At 45.1% G+C, this 25,325-nt stretch overlaps 1 protein-coding gene across 3 annotated transcripts in view; it reads right to left on the bottom strand.

Annotated features, from left to right (window-relative positions):
- Positions 1-25,325, bottom strand: part of LOC137435288 (nuclear factor of activated T-cells, cytoplasmic 1) — a 96,592-nt gene that overhangs the window by 7,159 nt on the left and 64,108 nt on the right. For 2 of the 3 annotated variants that reach the window (XM_068128931.2, XM_068128932.2), the window contains exon 9: positions 20,499-21,185. The exons of the other annotated variant lie outside the window; for it this stretch is intronic. In XM_068128931.2, the coding sequence (XP_067985032.1) occupies positions 20,499-21,185 (687 nt within the window). The remainder of the gene's footprint in view (positions 1-20,498; positions 21,186-25,325) is intronic. 3 annotated transcript variants of the gene reach the window in all.

The raw sequence follows: 25,325 nt of genomic DNA, 5'->3' as shown, positions 1-25,325 counted from the left end.
AAACAGCAAATAATTACAAGAAACGATAACATTGGAAATATGAATGACAGAATATTGACTCAGTGTGACATCATTCAGTCATGGAGGGTGCACGGTGGCATGACGTGTCAGATAAACCACCTTTTCACCTTCAAAATACCGTAAACATCAGACAATTCATGAGACTACTCCATTTTATTGGAGTGACCAATGAAGTGAAACAAATATAAGTTTCACAGTTAAGTAAGTCCTTTATTAAGCAGTTTTGCTCCTTATATGTCACATCTACTCAATTAGAGTACAATAGGTCTTCTTCAACTGAAAATTGACGAACTCATGCTAATCACCATAGGAAGCAGAGCAATACAGCCAATTTTAGCATTAGCCCTTCCTCGGAGTAAGAGAGCATCTATGAATCCAAATGAAAGTGGTATTTTCTATCGTGGTATTTTTACCATGGGCTTCTGCTCTTGTTATTGGTGTGCAGTTATTGGTGTGCAGTGACTTCTCAAACACCTTCCTCCTTCTCTTCCAAAATTCCAAATACAGATACCTTCCAAAATACTTGTTATTGGTGTGCGGTGACTTCTCAAATACCTTCCTCCTTCTCTTCCAAAATTCCAAATACAAATACCTTCCAAAATACTTGTTATTGGTGTGCAATGACTTCTCAAATACCTTCCTCCTTCTCTTCCAAAATTCCAAATACAAATACCTTCCAAAATACTTGTTATTGGTGTGCAGTGACTTCTCAAATACCTTCCTCCTTCTCTTCCAAAATTCCAAATACAAATACCTTCCAAAATACTTGTTATTGGTGTGCAGTGACTTCTCAAATACCTTCCTCCTTCTCTTCCAAAATTCCAAATACAGATACCTTCCAAAATACTTGTTATTGGTGTGCAGTGACTTCTCAAATACCTTCCTCCTTCTCTTCCAAAATTCCAAATACAAATACCTTCCAAAATACTTGTTATTGGTGTGAAGTGACTTCTCAAATATCTTCCTCCTTCTTTTCCAAAATTCCAAATACAGATACCTTCCAAAATACTTGTTATTGGTATGCAGTGACTTCTCAAATACCTTCCTCCTTCTTTTCCAAAATTCCAAATACAGATACCTTCCAAAATACTTGTTATTGGTGTGCAGTGACTTCTCAAATACCTTCCTCCTTCTCTTCCAAAATTCCAAATACAGATACCTTCCAAAATACTTGTTATTGGTGTGCAATGACTTCTCAAATACGTTCCTCCTTCTCTTCCAAAATTCCAAATACAGATACCTTCCAAAATACTTGTTATTGGTGTGCAGTGACTTCTCAAATACCTTCCTCCTTCTTTTCCAAAATTCCAAATACAGATACCTTCCAAAATACTTGTTATTGGTGTGCAGTGACTTCTCAAATACCTTCCTCCTTCTTTTCCAAAATTCCAAATACAGATACCTTCCAAAATACTTGTTATTGGTGTGCAGTGACTTCTCAAATACCTTCCTCCTTCTTTTCCAAAATTCCAAAAACAAATACCTTCCAAAATACTTGTTATTGGTGTGCAGTGACTTCTCAAATACCTTCCTCCTTCTTTTCCAAAATTCCAAATACAGACACCTTCCAAAATACTTGTTATTGGTGTGCAGTGACTTCTCAAATACCTTCCTCCTTCTCTTCCAAAATTCCAAATACAGATACCTTCCAAAATACTTGTTATTGGTGTGCAGTGACTTCTCAAATACCTTCCTCCTTCTTTTCCAAAATTCCAAATACAGATACCTTCCAAAATACTTGTTATTGGTGTGCAGTGACTTCTCAAATACCTTCCTCCTTCTCTTCCAAAATTCCAAAAACAAATACCTTCCAAAATACTTGTTATTGGTGTGCAGTGACTTCTCAAATACCTTCCTCCTTCTTTTCCAAAATTCCAAATACAGACACCTTCCAAAATACTTGTTATTGGTGTGCAGTGACTTCTCAAATACCTTCCTCCTTCTTTTCCAAAATTCCAAATACAGATACCTTCCAAAATACTTGTTATTGGTGTGCAGTGACTTCTCAAATACCTTCCTCCTTCTTTTCCAAAATTCCAAAAACAAATACCTTCCAAAATACTTGTTATTGGTGTGCAGTGACTTCTCAAATACCTTCCTCCTTCTTTTCCAAAATTCCAAATACAGATACCTTCCAAAATACTTGTTATTGGTGTACAGTGACTTCTCAAATACCTTCCTCCTTCTCTTCCAAAATTCCAAAAACAAATACCTTCCAAAATACTTGTTATTGGTGTGCAGTGACTTCTCAAATACCTTCCTCCTTCTTTTCCAAAATTCCAAAAACAAATACCTTCCAAAATACTTGTTATTGGTGTGCAATGACTTCTCAAATATCTTCCTCCTTCTTTTCCAAAATTCCAATACAGATACCTTCCAAAATACTTGTTATTGGTATGCAGTGACTTCTCAAATACCTTCCTCCTTCTTTTCCAAAATTCCAAATACAGATACCTTCCAAAATACTTGTTATTGGTGTGCAGTGACTTCTCAAATACCTTCCTCCTTCTCTTCCAAAATTCCAAATACAGATACCTTCCAAAATACTTGTTATTGGTGTGCAATGACTTCTCAAATACGTTCCTCCTTCTCTTCCAAAATTCCAAATACAGATACCTTCCAAAATACTTGTTATTGGTGTGCAGTGACTTCTCAAATACCTTCCTCCTTCTCTTCCAAAATTCCAAATACAGATACCTTCCAAAATACTTGTTATTGGTGTGCAGTGACTTCTCAAATACCTTCCTCCTTCTTTTCCAAAATTCCAAATACAGATACCTTCCAAAATACTTGTTATTGGTGTGCAGTGACTTCTCAAATACCTTCCTCCTTCTCTTCCAAAATTCCAAAAACAAATACCTTCCAAAATACTTGTTATTGGTGTGCAGTGACTTCTCAAATACCTTCCTCCTTCTTTTCCAAAATTCCAAATACAGACACCTTCCAAAATACTTGTGATTCGTGTGCAGTGACTTCTCAAATACCTTCCTCCTTCTTTTCCAATATTCCAAATACAGATACCTTCCAAAATACTTGTTATTGGTGTGCAATGACTTCTCAAATACCTTCCTCCTTCTTTTCCAAAATTCCAAAAACAAATACCTTCCAAAATACTTGTTATTGGTGTGCAGTGACTTCTCAAATACCTTCCTCCTTCTTTTCCAAAATTCCAAATACAGATACCTTCCAAAATACTTGTTATTGGTGTGCAGTGACTTCTCAAATACCTTCCTCCTTTTTTTCCAAAATTCCAAAAACAAATACCTTCCAAAATACTTGTTATTGGTGTGCAGTGACTTCTCAAATACCTTCCTCCTTCTTTTCCAAAATTCCAAATACAGATACCTTCCAAAATACTTGTTATTGGTGTGCAGTGACTTCTCAAATACCTTCCTCCTTCTCTTCCAAAATTCCAAAAACAAATACCTTCCAAAATACTTGTTATTGGTGTGCAGTGACTTCTCAAATACCTTCCTCCTTCTTTTCCAAAATTCCAAAAACAAATACCTTCCAAAATACTTGTTATTGGTGTGCAATGACTTCTCAAATACCTTCCTCCTTCTTTTCCAAAATTCCAAATACAGATACCTTCCAAAATACTTGTTATTGGTGTGCAGTGACTTCTCAAATACCTTCCTCCTTCTTTTCCAAAATTCCAAATACAGATACCTTCCAAAATACTTGTGATTCGTGTGCAGTGACTTCTCAAATACCTTCCTCCTTCTTTTCCAAAATTCCAAATACAGATACCTTCCAAAATACTTGTTATTGGTGTGCAATGACTTCTCAAATCCCTTCCTCCTTCTTTTCCAAAATTCCAAAAACAAATACCTTCCAAAATACTTGTTATTGGTGTGCAGTGACTTCTCAAATACCTTCCTCCTTCTTTTCCAAAATTCCAAATACAGATACCTTCCAAAATACTTGTTATTGGTGTGCAGTGACTTCTCAAATACCTTCCTCCTTCTCTTCCAAAATTCCAAAAACAAATACCTTCCAAAATACTTGTTATTGCTGTGCAGTGACTTCTCAAATACCTTCCTCCTTCTTTTCCAAAATTCCAAAAACAAATACCTTCCAAAATACTTGTTATTGGTGTGCAGTGACTTCTCAAATACCTTCCTCCTTCTTTTCCAAAATTCCAAATACAGATACCTTCCAAAATACTTGTTATTGGTGTGCAGTGACTTCTCAAATACCTTCCTCCTTCTTTTCCAAAATTCCAAATACAGATACCTTCCAAAATACTTGTTATTGGTGTGCAGTGACTTCTCAAATACCTTCCTCCTTCTTTTCCAAAATTCCAAATACAGATACCTTCCAAAATACTTGTTATTGGTGTGCAATGACTTCTCAAATACCTTCCTCCTTCTTTTCCAAAATTCCAAATACAGATACCTTCCAAAATACTTGTTATTGGTGTGCAGTGACTTCTCAAATACCTTCCTCCTTCTTTTCCAAAATTCCAAATACCTTCCAAAATACTTGTTATTGGTGTGCAATGACTTCTCAAATACCTTCCTCCTGTGAATGTCCCAAAAGACACCTCATGACCTGTTTCTCCCCAACGAAATTACAATGTTGTTGTTTTGTTTTATGGAGACCTGACTCTTACTTTGAATTACATTTTAATGTATCTGCCAATCTGTTTTCAATCATCTTCACAATGTCTCTGGGATTCGTTAATGTTTGGATCAGTTTGTTGTTGAAATCTTGCTTCATGCAGTTATTATCCCCAGAATTACCTCTTTCCTCTACGCTCGCTCTTCGTCATCTCCCAAGTAGTCCAGAATACATCTTCTCGGCTAATTTCTAACACTTAAAAGTAAGATCATGCCACCTCCATACTCCAGTCAATTCCACTAGCTCCTAGTTTTCCATTCCACAGATAAATTGTTTTTTCCTTACTCTTAAAGCTTTCCATGGGATTACATCTTGTTATCTCACCAATATTTTACCCACCTACGCACCATCTTGAACTCTTTATTCAGCCAATCTCTACTTTCATTTCTGTACCTCAGACGATGGTTAAGTTAAAAAAAACTATGGTGATTGTGCCTTTTAATTTTCTACTCTCTCCTTTTGAATTATCTTCATGTGATTATTTTTTGTAACACTTATCTCTCGCCAAGTTTCAAATTTCTCCCCAAGACTTGTACGTATTTTAAAACTTACGTTGGATCAACTTTAAACATTTCTTTTCATTGCCTACCTTTTAGTCTTATAAATACAAATATACATATGTAAATTTATACATAAATACAACCATACATATGTACAAACATATACACAAAGAATTAAGTTAAGCACCCCCCCCGTTTTTTACAACCTCGCACATTACAAGTTTGTTGTCGTCAAAACAGTGTAATATACCCATGATATTGCTATATTTTCTGGAGAAGTGATATTATGGTCACATAAAAACATAACAATCATGCCGTTTTCAATATTTTATTCTGAATAATTTAAGGTGAAATTTTTTGGGAATTTTAGGCATATTTTCACCTCAATTTAAGTATGGAGCTATAGGTCCATCACGGACAGTGTGGATGACGTTTATGTTTTCTAACGTACAGTCATTGTTCTGAGAAGACCTCTAGCAATCTTTGCGTCAATAACGTGTGTAGGACCCACGTGATCGGATCACTGACTCAACCAATCACTTTTTTTGCACTTTGATCACTCAATTTCATCAATGGATAATTGCTAATGTCATACCAATCATTATTTGATCTCACATACCTTAGAATATATGCCAATGTATACATATACACAAAGAATATATATTAGGGGGTGCTTACCTTAATTCGTTGTGTAGGGGTGCTTAACTTAATTCTTTGTGTATACATATATACAAACATACAGTATATATATCCAAACATGTATATATAAACTCAACATCAAAATAAACTTATCAAATCTTTAGGACACTCATTGAAATCCTCCATGCAAAAATGCAAAAATATTTCAACACAGGTAAGGTTCAGCGATCTTTACTAAACACATGTCAATAGACAAGAGGTTGCCTCAATCACAAAAAAGCAAAAAGCATGAACATCACAAGGGGTGGTGCAACAAAAGTCACAGCACTGCAACACAAAGGCACGCACCTGAATACAGTCAAAACAAAATGACACACCACTCCGAACAGTCAAGAATGGAATGACAGCAGTCCTCAATATTGTGTGTGTCCTCCCTGAGCTGTGATACAGGCTGTACACCTCCGACGCATGCTCTGTACCAGGCGTCTGATGCGGTCCTGGGGAAGTCTGTCCCACTCCTCCTGCAAGCCTTGAATGAGCATTTGCCGATTGACAGCCGTTGATCTCCTCGATGCAAGACGTCGACCAAGCTCATCCCATAAATGCTCAATGGGATTGAAGTCAGGGGAATAAGGCATCCAAGGCATAACTCCGAAGCATATACTCAACTATGTAGGTAGTGACACGCGTGGGTATAGTGGAGGGCAGCGAGAGATTACCTGGACGGACAGACGCGGCATGGGGGTTTTTCCAAACCACCAACAAATAAACAGGATAGGACAATGAATTGAAAATGTAACAAGTAATAGGTTGAATAAAAATAAATGCCAGGCAACAAAAATAAAAGCACAGTAAACTAAAATTCCTATATTGAGGATCCTCCCTCAGACACAATTACACACACAGGGAGAAATAAATGAAAGTAATAATGTGTGTGTAATGTTAGCTGGTACTCAGCTCTGGCGTCCTTGACCGTCCGGGGTCGTCAAAGATCCCGCGTCCCTGCGTGGGAAAACAGGTCCCTTCATGGGAAAATACTCGTTGGCGCAAAGATGCGTTCACCACCAGCCGCTGACGCGAAGCAAACAGACCCGAGCTCCTCCCTCATCCTTCCTGCTCAACTGCAAGGAGTCCTGATGTTCCTTTCAGGCGCACACGGCACCAAGCACAGCCGTCATGAAGCCAGCACCAAGGAGAGGAAAGGATGCGTCCGCTTCCACCAGCCAGGAACAGTCAGAGGGAAATACGTCTGCTCGCGCCGAAGCCCATACCAGGAGAGAGAATAAAATGTGTCTTCCTACGACCAAGTCAGAGACAGAGAGCGAGAACAGTGCGTCCACCCACAATCAAGCCCAGCGCAAGAGAGAGCGAAAATGGCGGGACGTGTTCTTTTTGTCCCTGGTGCTAGAATGTTCTCTTTGACATCACGCCACTCCAACCACCAAGTGCCACCCACTCAGCCGATCGTTTCTTAAGCAATCGTCCTTCGGGGCATGGCCTCACGGCCCTCTTCATGCCCATCGAGATGACTTGCTGGGTGGTGTAGTAGTGGTAGAATGTCCGGTTGCGGTCGGTGATTGCTTTATTTAATTTAAGCGCTGATCGCATGGCTGGTGTTGTAAATGTCATAAGGAACAAAGGGGAAACCACAGAGGCAACTACACACAGGGAATCTACCCTTATACCCTAACTAATTAGCATAGCTCCACCCTTCACATGGAGACAATTAAACACTTACGTGACATCCGGCCCTACTTAGTTAAATGAAGGTTTCTTCTTCTTCGTAACATTCGGAGCACACTACCCTGCACATTCTACCTGGAATAAGGTATTTCATATATATATATATATACATGCTCCCCATTACACTGAACACAGTAAAAACAACACTGAATCACAGTAATGCACTTTTTGATAAAATGTCTTGATTGAAAATATGCAAAACTATATATGTACATGTTGCTTGATATATGAACATTACATTGGTATACAGTACATAGCATTATATTATGCATGGTTACCATGGTAACCAGATGCATACAAATGATGAATTACCACTTTACAGCTTATATCTTCTCTATGACAAGTCCATTTACGTTCAAACTTGGTACATATATACAATACTAGGAAACAAACATTTTAATTGATGCATTTGTATATTTGTAAAAAAAAAATTTTTTTTGCCTTCAATGGTATAATGCCCCCTTAATGCAAATGAGATGCCCTGCTCGTACTGTGGAGTTTCTACTATTTCTCACAGTTATATATATATATATATATATATATATATATATATATATATATATATATATATATATATATGTATGTCGGCCAGGGCATGGGGGGCATGGGGGGCACCACGTGACCCAGGGCACCTGAGAAATATATATATAACTAGCTGAGGTACCTGGCTTTTCCGGGTTGAATAAGAATAATACAAATATATGATGAAAAGAACATGTATATTTTAGAGCAATATCACAGTACATTTCCTGCATGATGTTTTTTCAATTTTCAATTTCTCAAAACCTCTGGGTATACAACATTTCTGGTTTTCTTACTTGGTGCCAAGACATAAAGATTGCTTGGTTTTCCAACCCTCGAGCAGCCCACGTACAGCTGGCCATGGGCAAACACTTGTTCTGTGAAGTTCAGGCCTACAACCTTCATTGATTGCCCCTGCGCCAGAAATATGTCTTGAAATATTCCTGAAATAAGTTGTTGACCTTTTGGCCTATGTTAACCTCAAAAATAATTGGTGGTTTAATTCAGTGATCTGATGTGCAAATCCTCTTCAAATTTCAAGTCAATTAGATGAAAATTGACGATTTTAGAAATTTGGCCCATATTGATATTTTCACCTTTAGACCTCAAAAATATTTGGTGGTTGAATTAGGTGACCCGATATGCAAATCCTATCCAAATGTCAAGTCAATTGGATGAAAATGTAGGATTTTAAAAACTTCACCTTAAGTTGTTGACCTTTGGCCTATGTTTACTTTTTGGCCTATGCTGACCTCAAAAAGAATTGGTGGTTCAATTTCAGTGACCTGATATGCAAATCCTCTTCACATTTCAAGTCAATCAGATGAAAGTTGAGGATTTTAGAAATTTGAAATTGTTGTTGACTTTTGGCCTATGTTGCTCTTTTGGCCTATGGTGATCTCAAAAATAGTTGTTGGTTGAATTCAGTTTGCTGATATGTAAATCCCATTCAAATTTCAAGTGAATCGGATGAAAATTGAGGATTTTAGAAACAACAAAAAAAGTGGTTGACCTTTGGCCTATGTTGACCTTTTGGCTGAGGCCGATCTCAAAAATAGTTGGTAGTTTAATTCACTAAGCCGATATGTAAATCCTATTCAAAGTTCAAGTGAATAGGATGAAAATTAAGGATTTTAGAATTGAGGCTGACGACTGTTGAGAAACTTAGTTGGGAGGTTTACTGCCTGATCTGCATGTCACTTTGTCAAGAGAATCATAATTTCTTTCATGACCGGGCAGCGAACGTCATTATGTGCGACTTTACGTCACTCCTACGGACGTGAAAACATTTGTTTTCCTTAAAAATATATTTAAAATAAATAAAATAGTACATAAATTAACAATAAAAGAAGCTAAAAAACAATTTAAAATACAATAAAAAGCACATTAAAAATATATAAATATGTACGTACAGTATACTGTACGTACGCGCAACTGCCGATTCTCATTCAAAACAGAGGCGACGTACAGTATTCCTTTACTGTGTCTGTGTTAGCCATGGGTCCGAAGAAGGATAATGCTAGTGTTTCCAAGCGTAATGTGGTTACGATGGACGATAAGGTAAATCTGATTAAAAGGTATGGAAAAGGTGGAAAAGTGTCGGTGATAGCGCATAGACCTTATCGCGAATCGGAACCGCAATGCGTCATGGGATCGGAAAGGGGCAATAGCGCCGCCACAAACTACACCATGGAATTGCAGCTGGCGCGGTTTTTTAAACCATTGATATTAAAATAAAAAGTACCCTATAACCACCGGAATTTTATGCCGATTCCGAATCTGTGTCTAAAACTTTTCTCCGATGTGTAGTTCTTGAGTTATAAGCGGACATCCAGACAGACAGAGAGACACTCCTCCTTTATATATAGAGATTGTCTTTCTTTTGCTTGCTTCAAAAAAGCTAGATTCAATGTAAAACATGTTGTTTTCACGGCTCGGTCAGATCCAGCCTTGGAGACGTTTTTCAACATCTTCCAAAGGGAGAAAGTTATGGGAATAGTTGTCATTTAATTCTTGTTTTGCTTTCAGTTAACCTCGAGCAGAGTATGAGTTAATATGTTTCCTTTGATTTGTATGTGCCTGGCTCAATATGTTTTACTGCCAAATGTAACACAAGGGATCTTGTTTATGAGAACGCATCCCTGGGCCTTGTAAGCCCAGCTTGTTTGGAATAATAGCTTGAGAAATATCTTACTTTCACACATCTGTGCCTTCAACTCGGCCCTCTCTTGTCTGAGGTCATTACTTCAGCGGAGAGTTGTTTAGGCTTTGTTCGATTATATAAGAGATCTTGTTTCAGAGTACTTTCAGTGCGGCCCGGACTTGCACTGTCTTGTGTGACAAGGCTCTGCAATTTCAGGACGTGCTCCACAATTGTGTTTGCTCGATTATTAAACCACACTTGCTGCTTCAAAGGTGCTTCTTCTTGAGTTCCAGGGAGGAATCCCGTCATATCTGGTGTCAGGAGTGGGATACATCCAGCTACAGGTCGAGGAGGGCTCGCTCCTCAGGTCGGGAAGAGGCAAAAGGCCAGCGCTGGCAATAATAGGCTGAGGTAAGCATATTTGCACATCTAAATTTAAAGCCTCTTCCCTTCCCCTTGGATATGGCGAACCTTTGTCGACTGTACCTGAGCATGTATCTCGAACCAAATTGAAGCAGAGCACCGGTGGGTTAACGAATCGAGCAAGGAGGGCGCCCGAGGTTAGGAGGGATAGCCCTCAGGTTAAGGCATCTCCGGCGTAGGAAGCGTCGTTAAATGGCAGTAGGTTTAGACAGGTATTGAAAAGGTTCGTGCAATGTCATTTTGGGGGGTAACCATGCTCCAGGTGGAGGGGCAGCCGGGATACAAATGGGGGTCGCCCAATTTAAGGATGTGGATGCGCACACACCTGGGGCAAGGCGTGTTCCTGAAGCTAGGTGTAAAGGTATTGGTAGGATAATGGAGAGGTTATCAAAGGAAGAATACCAGTTGAGGTATTTTGATATTTAACTACCAGCTGCTTATAACGTGAAGTATGGTATGAGTCAGTGCATAATTTGTTTACACAGGATGATTGTTGAGATGGGTTGGATAAAATTGTGCACTAAGGCAAGTATATGGGAAAACTGTGCTTCAGATTTTGAGACACTCCTGGGATGGAAGCAATACAGGATCATGTTTACAAATATGTGTGTTTACAAAAAATGATGGTTGCAATATAGGAAGATAACAAAGCAGGATGGAGAAAATGTGGTGAGTTTCTCCATTGACTGATTATAATTGGGGGGGAAATGGTTGGTAAATCATGTATTATTAGATGCAGGGAAGACGATTAAGGGGAGGTATTTTCGGAAATTGGTGAAAGTAAATATAGCATTTGAATTTCCAGACACGACACAGGGAATTGGGCTATGAATAGCCAACCATCTGAGAGCTGAAGCGAATTCTGCCAATAGGGTGCAATAGGGTGACAATTGATTTTTTATTGGAAAACTATTTGTTTGCAGTCTTGGTTCGTACGTAAGCTGGCAAAGAGATTATACCAGTTTGATAAAGTAATGTCCTTCGGATGAAAATGGAAGCCTTGTGACTGGCCTCGACTGTCTGTCTGTCTGTCTGTGAATGGAAACTCAGAGGGTTGGGCCGGACTTGGGCAGAAGGCAGATGGAGTGATACTGCTCTTGCCTCTTGCTTGGCAGAAGATAATTGTGGTTGTTGTTGATTCCACCCTACCCCCTGCCTGGTTTCACCCCTGTCTGCCTGTCCGATTTGTGTTCATGAAGTCCATGGAGCGAGCTCATGGGCCAACATTGAGCTCTCGAGAGCTGAGGTGATTTTAACATTAGGATGCATCTCTCAAGGGACCCCTGGGTGGTCTCGAGAGCTGAGGTGTGAAATATGGTGATTTTGTCTTGTGGACAATCCGTGAATGGCTAGGCAGATGCGCCTGTAAAGGGAAAGTGTATTCACAACCCGTCTGGGTTGTGTCTGAAGACATGGGAGTGTGAATAATGTTTTGGGAAAGTGCGGAGATGACAAAGGAAAGTCGAATCAGATGGATTAATTTGTCAATGACAAGTGACTTTGCAAGATTTGCTGAGGAAGTAGGGGAAAAGGTTGTAAAAGTTGATGGTAAAGGCAGGAAATAAAGGCAAGTGGTTATGGACTGTTGTTTTTGTGATAAGAAAGTGATAAAAGTGGTTAGCTTGCACTGGGGGAAAGTGCACCAATGAATGTAAAGTTGTGAATTTTGTTTAACAAAATTGCGTTAGATTGCTACAGGCAGGTTGACCTCAATCGAAGAGGTCATTGGGTGCTGGTGCAGATTGGATCACGGCTCTGCAGACCAGGTGAACATAACTCCACCAGCTGGTGACCAGGTGCTCGTGGAGCACCTCACCCACAAGGACCGAGGTGGACGGGACCGTTCCAGGTTCTCCTGACCACACCAACAGTGGTGTTTTGTGAGGGCAAGTCGTCCTGGGTACACGCCACGCATTGTAAGTTGGCCCTCCCTGCACCCACGGTCACTGAAATCCCACCAACCACACCCATCGTCACACAGGATGGGGCAGGAGCTGCACCAACTGATACGCCATAGACATGTAGGAATAATTACACTTGCACTGCTATGTTTAAAACACCTCGCCAGCACTGCGCCCACCACGCCACACCTCAAGTGGGTGGACATGGTGACATATGTTGAAGGGTTATATGACAACCTAACCTCTAAGTCTCACGTCCACTATCAAAGCGCTTCCTGGGGCCAGAAGATAAACGTACCATGTTGTCTAATACCATCAAAGGACCCCCCGTGGATTTATATAGTATGGAGGGCTGTAATGGCAAATTCAAACGGAACGAAGTCAACACAAGTTGCCCTCTCTCGTCAGAGGCAAGTACAATGGGGAGGAAAGTTTGGACCGACAGCAAGTTCCGCCAACTCAGGATTCGAATGGGGAAAAGGCTCGAACAATGTAACCACGCACGCTTTACGAGACAGAAATACCACCCTGATATTGATATGTGAAGTTACGACCATACAATTATTGACTTCCCGGCCACCATGCGTCACACACATAGTGACACCACGGGCCCCAATAGTGGTAAGGTAGAGGGCAGAGAGAAAGGAAAAAGCCAACAGTGTATGGTCCGGGATAGCAGCCTGGTTCCAGGGATGGACGGGAATCGTAGTAAAATGGCTGTTGACAGGCCTGGCCATAATCGTAGGAATCGTACTCACCCTGGTCATAATAAAGGCCTTGATCATGGTGTGTGTGAGAAAATGTTTCACAGGATGGACCACACCAACTGCTGCTATCGAGATGGTCCTCTCTCTACATGGAAAGGACCCAAAGGCCTTCGGCGAACCAGCCAATTCTGTCACTTCATGGCAAGATTCGAACACCCACGACTGGATCGTCGACCCAGACGACTCATGGCAGGAGGATATGGCTTTCTATGACTCCTGGCATGGCACCAATGACCATGCCGATCCTGACTGGAATTCCTTTGATTTTAGTAGTAGAGGTTCTTTTAAGAGCTATTATGCAAACAGCGAGGACGAAAAGACGAAAGAATGTCCAGGGGTACCACCATTTGTAAAGAACATTTTTGGGTTACCCCCTCTGTATAAGTCACCCGACACCACGGATACTGACGCTGATTCAGACAATGAGAAGGAGATTTGTGATGATGAATGTGCCACCTTCTCTCCCGCAGAACAATCACATGTGCAAGGCTTGATGGCATTGGATGTCGATTGTTTGCCCTGATTCGCGAGGATCGCACCTGCATAAGGAGCGACTGAGTCGCACCTACACTGGGGAAAGGGTGGGCTCGGAACCTGGCCGGGCCTCAGCTATCTCCGAACCAGGCGTCTTCATCATGAATTACGGCTAACAACATGCGTTAAATGTCAGACAGCCACAACCAGGGGCCGGTATCCCTCCCAGAGCATGCATGACGCATTGCGCGCCTGGCATGTGACTGGGGGGCACTGGCCGCTGGGGTTTATATTGTCTTTTTCGAGGTGTTGTCTCAAAGACAAAAGGGAGATATTATGTCGGGCAGGGCATGGGGGGCATGGGGGGCACCACGTGACTCAGGGCACCTGAGAAATATACATATAATTGTCTTTCTTTTGCTTGCTTCAAAAAAGCTAGATTCAATGCAAAACATGTTGTTTTCACGGCTCGGTCAGATCCAGCCTTGGAGACGTTTTTCAACATCTTCCAAAGGGAGAAAGTTATGGGAATAGTTGTCATTTAATTCTTGTTTTGCTTTCAGTTAACCTCGAGCAGAGTATGAGTTAATATGTTTCCTTTGATTTGTATGTGCCTGGCTCAATATGTTTTACTGCCAAATGTAACACAAGGGATCTTGTTTATGAGAACGCATCCCTGGGCCTTGTAAGCCCAGCTTGTTTGGAATAATATCTTGAGAAATATCTTACTTTCACACATCTGTGCCTTCAAACTCGGCCCTCTCTTGTCTGAGGTCATTACTTCAGCGGAGAGTTGTTTAGGCTTTGTTCGATTATATAAGAGATCTTGTTTCAGAGTACTTTCAGTGCGGCTCGGACTTGCACTGTCTTGTGTGACAAGGCTCTGCGATTTTAGGACGTGCTCCACAATTGTGTTTTTTTTTTTTTTGTTTGTTTTTTTTGCATACAAGATCGAGGCTCGTGAAAAAGCGAACATTAATCACACAGAAAGACAAACAGACACATACAACAAATAACATCGGGAGCGGTAGACAAGATGGGGAGAGAGGGGGAAGGACACAAACAAAACATTTGAGAGCAGGGACCGAGAGACATGGAGACATCGAGAGATCTGTGGGAGGGAGAGGGCTTTGGGGGGAGGCATGTGAAGGGGGGGGGGGGGGAGGGGGTGGGAGAGGTATAAACATATGTACACTGCCAGGACTTCCAGGTAGGAAGTTGGAATTTCAAACAAGGTGGATCTGGGGTGAATTAGTAGGGGTAGAAAAGATCAAGGTTTTGGATGGGGGAAGATAAGAGATGGTGGTGAACAGCTGTTTTAAAGACCTGGAGGGAGGAGTGGGATTGAAGGGAGTGTGGGAGTTTGTTCCAGAGGCGGGAGAAAAGAGGAATGAAAGAGTGAAGGTGAGCAGAGAGCCGAGATTTCGGCAGTTTAACCATCAGAGGGTTGCTGGCAGATCTTGTGCGACCTGTAGGAATATTTGGGGGACAGAGCACAGAGAGAGCTGGGGGAGCAAGGCCAGAGAGGAGTCGGTAGAAGACAGAAAGACCACCTACCTGCCTGCGGTGAGTGAGTGAAAGGCCCTCAGAGATAGCTTCATCGCGGGAGATTCCAATGATTTTGAAAGCTTTGGATTCAACAGCGTGAAGCCGAGCCAGGTGTGAGGCAGGAGCACCAGCCCGTAGGGGAGAACAGTATTCCATTGAGCTGCGGATGAAAGCCTTGTATGTGGTGAGGAGCTCAGGTGTGCCGAGGAAGGACTTCGCACGACGGAGGATGCCCAGTCGGCGACTGGCTTTGGAGGCCAGCTTGGAAATGTGGTTTTCCCAAGAAAGATCATGGCTCGATTATTTGCTCGATTATTAAACCACACTTGCTGCTTCAAAGGTGCCTCTTCTTGAGTTCCAGGGAGGAATCCCGTCATATCTATATATGTATATATATATACATATATATACATATATAATTATATATATATATATATATATATATATATATATATATATGTATGTATATTGTTACAGTTTTTAGAACTTTCACATCAAATTTAGTATTAAAATTCCTTATAAATAATCCCTGTGTACATTTCCCCCTTAATTGGCTGTTAATTGAAATGAGCACTTTAGCTAGTCCATGTACAAGCACGTAGCCAACCATAGAACCTCTCTATAGTTATTCCGTTATTCTGTGTTTCAGTTAAGGCCATGTGTCCCATAGTCGATCTTACGCTGCACCAAATCAAATAAAATAGATCCCCCCTTTTCAATTGCCCAAAGCCTCCATTTCCAACTGCATTCGCCGCATTCACCATGTGCTCCAGCTCGGAGAAGAAGGGCGTGGCCCGCCCATCGTCATCAAAGGGTGGAGCCAGAAACCCCTTACAACCAACCAAGAATGAGTGGGTATGGCTCAAGAGGGCGGGGTTATAAAACCCGTGACCGGAAGCCCCCATGGCCAGATGAGCGAGGGGGCCAGATGAGAGAGAAGGGATTCGGCGGCAACAGATACGGCAGAGCAAAACGAGGACAAAGAGAGGAATGATCCAGCCGAACCGAGAGAGAGAAACGGGAGGGGGTGCTCGTATTGAGGCAATAGGCCAAGACCCTCTAGGCCCTATTGCCGGGCGGTGAGACACGAAGCTGTTTTGCCGGGTTTTCGCCTTGAACCCGGAGCGTGAACCGCGAGCGTGGACCTCAACGCCTGACCCATCTGCCCCGGACCTTCCTGCCGAACCATCCGCCTGGAGTCTTCTCCCCCTGCCATCTTTACCATTGCCATTCCATCCTTTCGTGTAAGCGTGTTTGTTCTGTCCTGGGCGTTTGATAAGTTAAGCCTGTATAAGCTTGCCCTGTGTCTGCTTCTTCTTCTTCCCTTGTATATGCCCCTTCTTTCGTTTCCTCTTCGGGTTTCTGTACATAATTAATAATAAATATCTGTTCCTTCTTACCTTTGGTTTCCTCTTCCTCGTCCGATCGCTTTAGTGATTTCCCAATTGAGTTCCTGTGGTGCGATTTCGGCCAAAGCTCCGCAATCGGGTTAGTCTTTGTTAACGGCTCGAACTCCGGGTTGCTAAAACTGCTCGGCAACTAGTCCATCTAAAACCGTGGTTCGAGCGGGAGTCCCTTCCCTGCTTCGCGGTCAGGAGTGGCACTCAGGTCCTTGGGACTTTTCATTGACCAATTACCCTGGCTGCTCTCGACCGGAAGGAGCGTTGGGATTTCCAGGACTCACGTCGGTCAGTAACAGACAAGGGGGATTAAAACCCCCCTTGATAAGGGGTAGGCCGACGACCGAGATCCGTAACAATATATATTAGTTACATTTGTGGGGGGAGGTTAGAGAATACCGTAGGAAAGGTGGGATTGCATAGGAAAAGTATGGACCATGTGACATGTAGTTGCATTTCAATGTACATAAACAGGGAAACCTTAGCTTAAGGTTGTACTCGCATTTAAATGTGCACAATACGGAGTTTTTTTGCCATGTTAATTAGTATTAGGGCTTAAGATTAACTTCCCCTGTTTCGCTGGACTCATCGCTGGACTTGGTATTCCAATACTGGTGGTGTGGCGAAGGAGATTGACCATGTGCTCATTGATGGCCGGTCGATGGCGGATGCTCCAGAACTGCAGGGTCTACAAGAGTGCTCAGTTTCTCAACACTGACCACAGGCTTATTTTAGCAACTCTGAAGTTGCAACTCAAATCCATGAGAATGCTATCATCCCAGTCTAGGCTGGATGTGGGCAAGTTCAAGGAGAGGGCAGCTGAGAAGTTTGCGAGCAGGGTGAGTGGGGTTTTTGGGGGTCTGGATGCTTCGGGGGACCCTGAGGAGTTGTGGATTGCCTTCAAGACCACCATCCTTGATGTTGCTGGTGGCTGTCTTGGAACCCACCGTCAGGCGAAGAAGAACTTTGTCTCTCAGCAGACGCTTGATACCATCGACCAGAGTCACAGGGCCAGGCTCGATGGCAGAGCTGAACTGTTCCGGGAGCTGAGGCGTAAAACGTTACGCTTGCTGAGGGCAGACAAGGAGGCCTATGTGCGAGGAATCTGTGAAAAGGTAGAGCATCACTTGTGGACATGTGATTCTTGTCCTGCTTACAGCGGAATCCATGCATTGCGTTGCTCTAAGCCTGGCCCTAGGTGTACTGCAGTTTGAGCAGAGGATGGTGGCCTCTTGACAGAGGAGTCTGAAGTGAAGGCCCGCTGGTCCAGTTACTTTGAGCGGCTGTACCAGGCTGACCCACCGGTTGTTGAGTTGGATGTCAGGGGTGTTGCTCTCCCAAATGCTGACCCCTCAATTAACTGTGAACCGTCTTCACTTGTACAAACACAGGTGGCGGTGAACCGGCTGAAAGGGGGCAAAGCTCCTGGGATTTGTGGCATCCATGCTGAGCTTCTCAAGGCTGGTGGAAATGCTGTACTTGAGTCATTGCATGCAGTTCTGTGCTCTGCTTGGAGCACAGGCATCATCCCAACTGACTGGAAGAGGGGCCTTGTTGTCCCCCTCTGGAAAGGGAAGGGTGATCACCATGACTGCAACAACTACCGAGGGGTGACGGTACTCTTGGTGCTGGACAAGGTCTTTGCTTGGATCATTCTTGAGAGGGTTTGCCGCCATCTGCTCGAGCACCAGCAACCAGAGCAGTCGGGCTTTACTCCAAAGAGGTCAACGATTGACCATATCCTTGCACTTCGGGTCCTCACCTAATGCAAGCGAGAGTTTTGCCAAGGGCTGCTTGCAGCCTATGTTGATTCCCGCAAGGCATTCAATTTGGTGAATCGGGATGCCCTCTGGAGGATTATTGGTCTTCGTGGGGTGCCACCAACGCTGATCAATCTGATCTCTGAACTATACTCTGGTACTGAGAATGCTGTGAGGTGTGGTGGCTCTATCTCTGACTGAATTCCAGTTGTGACTGGAGTTCGACAGGGGTGTGAACTGGCTCCCACACTCTTCAGCGCTTGTATGGACTGGATTCTGGGGAGGATGTCGGAGAGGTCAGGCTGCTGTGCATTGTTTGGGAGTGTCAAGATCGGACACTTGACACTGTGCATACGGAGTCCTCCAAGCACTGAATGAGGAGGCGTAGCCGCTGGGATTACGGATTTCCTGGGTCAAAACCAAGATCCAGGCTTTCAATGACATCTTGGATGCTGCTGTCTTGTCTCTGCCTGTTTGTGGTGAAGATGTTGAGATCACGAAGAGATTCACTTACCTTGGCAGTGTTATTCATGTCTCCGCATGTTGCGAGCCAGAGGTTGATAGATGTCTGGGTCGGGCCTGGGGAGTTCTTGATTCACTGGATCATGGGGTGTGGCGCTGTCGGTATCTATGCAGGAGGACGAAAGTCAGAGTCGTTAAGTCCTTGGTGCTTCCAGTCTTGCTCTATGGATGTGAGACTTGGACCCTTATCAAGGGCCAGAGAATGAGACTTAACTCCTTTGGAACCAAGTCTCTTCAGAGAATCCTTGGCTATCGCTGATCAGACTTTGTGTCCAATGAGCGGTTGCTGAGAGAGACTCTGATGAGGATTGTTTCCTGTATGGTCCATGAGCGTCAGCTGCGGCTGTATGGACATGTGGCTCGTTTTCCGGACGCTGATCCAGCTCACGAGATACTCTCAGCAAGGGAGCCTCATGAGTGGAGGAGGCCAACGGGCCAACCACGTGCCTCGTGGTTGCAGCAGGTTGATCGGCATCTCAAGGAGATAGGGATGGGTGAGGAATCCGCCTGGAGTAGGCCAGATGGAGGCCCCTGGAGTACCGTCGGAAAGTGGATGCGGCGACTCACTGCTCCGGCGCATGCGCCCATACCTGACCTGACCTGACCCTGTTTCGTAATACCTTCTGTGGCCATCCCCCCTCAATTATAACATCAACCGGCCACTTGTAGTCACCCCTGGCCAATTGTCCCACCAGCTGGCCAAGTGTAGCATGGACTGGCCAATTCTCATGCTCCACGAGACACGACAGAGCAAAGACACACATAGAAGAGGCGGAGTTACAATGGTTTGATAGACAGGTGGCAGGGCCAGCAAGCCACATGCCGAGTGTTGCGGCCCGATGACGTGTGGCATGCGTGAGCTAAAAATCAGAACGAGTTTTTTTGTTTTTTTTGTTACAGTGCTCCAGACGCCTCCCTGAAGATTACTGTACAACAGATCCCATTTCGTTTTTTCCTCTTCAAGCAAACACACACACACACACACACACACACACACACACACACACACACACACACACACACACACACACACACCTTATATTCTGCTCTAGCTATTCCACAAGCCTCGACACCAATGAAGATCCTGAAAAGAGCCATCAGAACAAAACTTTTAGAAGAAGAAAACTTCACAAACTGGTCCATGAATCGTGATCCCTTATCAAAACGGAGGTGGATACTTCGAGACCTGGGAGGTCTCCGTTCCACCTCCAGAAACCCTCATATGAAGATAATAACCAATGTCACACGCAAACATCCACACAACACTTTCTGCATTATATTTCAACCATATAGATCCAAATGTAATTGAGTATCAATCTTATACCCTGGTAAAATAAAGGATTATGACTATTATAGAAAAATAATTGACTCATCCATTACTTTAGATTCAAACATAATTACAACAATAACTTACTTAGAGCCATTTTAAGCAACATCGACAACAGTATAATGGTATTAGCAATATTCTCATGCTATGAAAATGATCTTGCTTACCTAATCATTATGACTTACCATCCTCAAGAATGCTGATTTCTTTCAGACCAAAGGCTTCATTTTCTTGTGGCTCTTGTTTCACTGTCACAGCTTCCCATGAAAATGCCACTCTGCTGTTAATCTCTCCCATTTCCTGTGACAGGCCTAAGCTCGGCCTAACACCTGAAACTGCCAGATCAAGTGCAGGCGGCCCAGACTGGAGTCTGCTGCCAGACCCTACAGCCAGGGGGTGGAGAGGTGAGGGCTGAATCACATTATTTGAAGCTGTAAGAGAAAAGGTAGGTATTGAAGAAGTGGCTTGTGATTGGCTATTTCCACAAGTTGAAAAAGCACTGACAGGAAGGTTGCTTGCTGGGATCATGGTGTCCAGAGACTGCATTTGGAAGCCATCTCCATTTGCCATCTCTGGCGGCAAAGCATGCGAGAGGCTTGGGTATCGTAAAACACTGCAAGCTTGGGGGCCCAGTGATGGGAAATTTGGCTGACCATCAGGCAGTGAAGGTCCATCACCAATGAAGCCAATGCTTGGAGGTAAGGAAGGTGGTGAGAAGTTGCCTGATGGGCGAGGCGGAAGTGGCGAACAAGTTCGGATGAAAGTAGGCCCAGATTCAAAACTGCAACCAGAACCTGGTAGGTTCAAGGCCTCAGGTGGGAATACTGGACGGAAGCCATAGCCCTGTGGAAGCTCGTTCTTGATGGATATGTCTGGGACGAAAAACAGAACAGTTTTGAGAATAAAATGTCGACTATTATTTTACACATGTGTGTATGTATGTATATCTATATATATATATAATATATATATATATATATACATATATATATATATATATATATATATATATATATATACATATATATATATACATATATATATATATATACATATATATATCTATATTATAATAGCCGTAGATGATTCTGTCTGTCTGTCTGTCTATCTGTCTGTTGGGTGTCTGTCCGGGGTGTGGCTTACTCGGTTTGCAGAGTAGCTCCACCCATAGCTCCACCCATTCTGAGAGAGGCTTCATATAATTATAAACAAATATCCACCATTTTATTAACTCGCATAGCTTTGAGGCCTGTTTTGTAGGCCCGTGGTGTCTTGCTCTCTCTCCCAGTTTTATTTCAAATCAAATTCGATATATCATTTCATTTTTCACAGTCGCTAACATAGTTTTAGACTCGGTTGAAAAAAAACGGGAAGAAAATCCGATGAAAGTTGCCCTTTATAGAACGAAATGAAATCTCAAACGCCTGTAACTTCAAGGCCATTGAGTCTCTCTCACGCCTTTATCTCCAATCTAACTCACCATATGATTTCATTTTTATCGATGGTTTTAGACTCGGTGTCAGCAATAATTGAGAACATTCCACACACGCGGGAAAATGCAGAGATATATTTTTAAAAATCGCGTCATGGTGTATCATACACCGCCCAACATGACACCGACGGCAACGTGTCGATATATATTAAAAATTCGCTTTTGCTTTTCCGTTAAGATATATTACTTTTTCGTTTGATGACAGTCGTCACAAAAACGTCAACAATGATGCCGACATATATTTCTTCGTTTTTATTTCATTCAACATTATTATCCGGAAGTAAAATATGTTTCAGGAAATTACCGAGAGATATTTCTTCGTTTTTTAAAATTAGTTATGTGCGCATACACTTTAAATAGGTTTATTTGAAATCTTTAATTTTCCACAATATAATTTACTTGCCATTTATCATTTGATGATTACGAGACAAATTCCTCTTGAGGATCACGACAATTCATGCGCTACGTGGAAACTTCTATTTCCAAAATGAATGAGACGATCGATGAAGAACGCAGACTTGAACAGGATGTAGCAAGAAAGCGAATGAGATGGGCGAACGAGTCCGTCGACGAACGTCAATGCAAACTTGCGGGGTCACCCGTGGGAATCCCACGGGCATGGATGTGTGTGACATTTCGACATATTGAGTTAGATGCTGCACATTCATTTTTTACAAAATGGTTACTGGCAAGTCATCAGATCCAGAAATGGTGTAATGAACACAATTTATTTACGCACAAGCACGAAAGCAAGACGGGCCGATTTCCGATTCCGACGGGCCGACGGGCGAGACGGGCCGATTTGGAGCAAGAAAAAGAACGAGACGGGAGCAAAAACGAGAGAAACGAGACGGGGAAAGCCGATTGGAGAGGCAAGTGAGGCGCGATTGGAGAGGCGAGTGAGGAGCGATTGGAGAGGAGAGTGAGGAGCGATTGGAGAGGCGAGTGAGGAGCGATTGGAGAGGCGAGTGAGGAGCGATTGGAGAGGCGAGTGAGGAGCGATTGGACAGGCGAGTGAGGGGCGATTGGAGAGGCGAGTAAGGAGCGATTGGAGAGGCGAGTGAGGGGCGATTGGAGAGGAGAGTGAGGAGTGATTGGAGGGGAGTGTGAGGCGCGATTGGAGAGGAGTGTGAGGCGCGATTGGAAAGGAGTGTGAGGCACGATTGGAGAGGAGTGTGAGGCGCGATTGGAGAGGTGTGTGAGGGACGATTGGAGAGGAGTGTGACGCGTGATTGGAGAGGAGTGTGAGGAGCGATTTGAGAGGAGTGTGAGGCGCGATTGGAGAGGAGTGTGAGGCACGATTGGAGAGGAGTGTGAGGCGCGATTGGAGAGGAGTGATTGGAGGGGAATGTGAGGCGCGATTGGAGAGGAGTGTGAGGCGCGATTGGAGAGGGGTGTGAGGCACGATTGGGGAGGAGTGTGAGGTGCGATTGAAGAGGCGTGTGAGGGATTGGAGAGGAGAGGAGTGTGAGGGATTGGAGAGGTGAGGGATTGGAAAGGAGAGGAATGTGAGGGATTGGAGAGGAGAGGAGTGCTAGATGGAGAGAGGAGAGTGTCAGGTGGAGACAGGAGAGTGTCAGGTGGAGAGGAGTGAGGGGTCACATATTATGTGAAATAAATAAATTGTGTTCATCACACCATTTCTGGATCTGATGACTTGCCAGTAACCATTTTGTAAAAATGAATGTGCAGCATCTAACTCAATATGTCGAAATGTCACACACATCCATGCCCGTGGGATTCCCACGGGTGACCCCGCCCCTCTTCTCCCCTCCCCCCCGTTCCCCTCCCCCCTCCCCTCCGCCCTCCCCCTCCCCCTCCCCTGCCCTCCACCGCCCAGCAATGCCGGGTACTTCTGCTAGTATATATATAGATGATATGTTTATGATGATATGTGATATGATGATATGCTAGTATATATAGATGGGGTTTATATATATATACTAGCAGAAGTACCCGGCATTGCCGGGCAGTGGAGGGCAGGGGAGGGGGGAGGGGAGGGCGGAGGGGAGGGGAATGGGGGGGAGGGGAGAAGAGGGGGGAGGGGAGAAGAGGGGGGGGAGGGGAGAAGAGGGGGGAGGGGGAGAGGGGAGAAGAGGGGGAGGGGGAGAGGGGAGAAGAGGGGGAGGGGGAGGGGGGAGAAGAGGGGGGAGGGGGAGGGAGGAGGGGAGGGGGAGGGGGGAGGGAGGAGGGGGGAGGGGGGAGGGAGGCGGGGAGGGGGGAGGGGGGAGGGGGAGGGGAGGGAGGGGGAGGGGGAGGGGGAGGGGGAGAGGGAGCAGAGGGGGAGGGGGAGGGGTGGAGGGGGAGGGGGAGGAGGAGGGGTGGAGGGTGAGGGGGAGGGGAGGGGTGGAGGGGGAGAGGAGGGCGAGGGGAGGGAGAGGGGAGGGGGATGGGGGAGGAGGGAGGGGAGTGGAGGGGGGAGGGGAGGGGGGAGGGCAGGGATGGGGAGGGGGGAAGGGGAGGGGAGGGGGGAGGGGAGGGGAGGGGGGAGGGGAGGGGGAGGGGGAGGGGAGAGGGGAGGGGGGAGGGGGGAGGGGAGAGGGGAGGGGGGGAGGGGCGGGGGGAGGGGGAGGGGGAGGGGAGGGGGGGCGAGAGGGGAGGAGGGAGGGGAAGGGGGAGGGGGAGGGGGAGGGGGAGGGGGAGGGGGGAGTCAAGTCTGAAGTCATTGTCATCAATTGAATGTCGCATTTATTTTTTATTCCCTGTCAAATGGCATTGGTCCCGCATTGCCGGGCGGTGGAGGGCAGGGGAGGGGGGAGGGAGGGCGGAGGGGAGGGGAATGGGGGGGAGGGGAGAAGAGGGGAGAGGGGAGAAGAGGGGGGGAGGGGAGAAGAGGGGGAGGTGGAGAGGGGAGAAGAGGGGGAGGGGGAGAGGGGAGAAGAGGGGGAGGGGGAGGGGGAGAGGGAGAAGAGGGGGAGGGGGAGGGGGGAGGGAGGAGGGGGGAGGGGGGAGGGAGGAGGGGAGGGGGGAGGGGGAGGGGGAGGGGAGGGAGGGGGAGGGGGAGGGGAGGGGGAGAGGGGAGCAGAGGGGGAGGGGGAGGGGTGGAGGGGGAGGGGGAGGAGGAGGGGTGGAGGGTGAGGGGGAGGGGAGGGGTGGAGGGGGAGAGGAGGGCGAGGGGAGGGGAGAGGGGGAGGGGGATGGGGGAGGAGGGAGGGGAGTGGAGGGGGAGGGGAGGGGGGAGGGCAGGGATGGGGAGGGGGGAGGGGAGGGGGAGGGGGGAGGGGAGAGGGGGGAGGGGAGAGGGGAGGGGGAGGGGAGAGGGGAGGGGGGGAGGGTAGGGGGGAGGGGGAGGGGAGGGGGGGCGAGAGGGGAGGAGGGAGGGGAAGGGGGAGAGGGGAGGGGGAGGGGGAGGGGGAGGGGGAAGGGGAGGGGGAGGGGGAGGGGGAGGGGGAGGGGAAGGGGAGGGGGAGGGGGGAGTCAAGTCTGAAGTCATTGTCATCAATTGAATGTCGCATTTATTTTTTATTCCCTGTCAAATGGCATTGGTCCCGCATTCCGAACCCGGAAGTCGGAAGTCATT

This window comes from Myxine glutinosa, chromosome 9 (assembly GCF_964187855.1).
Source record: "Myxine glutinosa chromosome 9, kmMyxGlut1.1, whole genome shotgun sequence".
Lineage (NCBI taxonomy): Eukaryota > Metazoa > Chordata > Myxini > Myxiniformes > Myxinidae > Myxine > Myxine glutinosa.
Note: the sequence above shows the minus strand (reverse complement) of the source record. Positions and strands in the feature narration are given on the sequence as shown.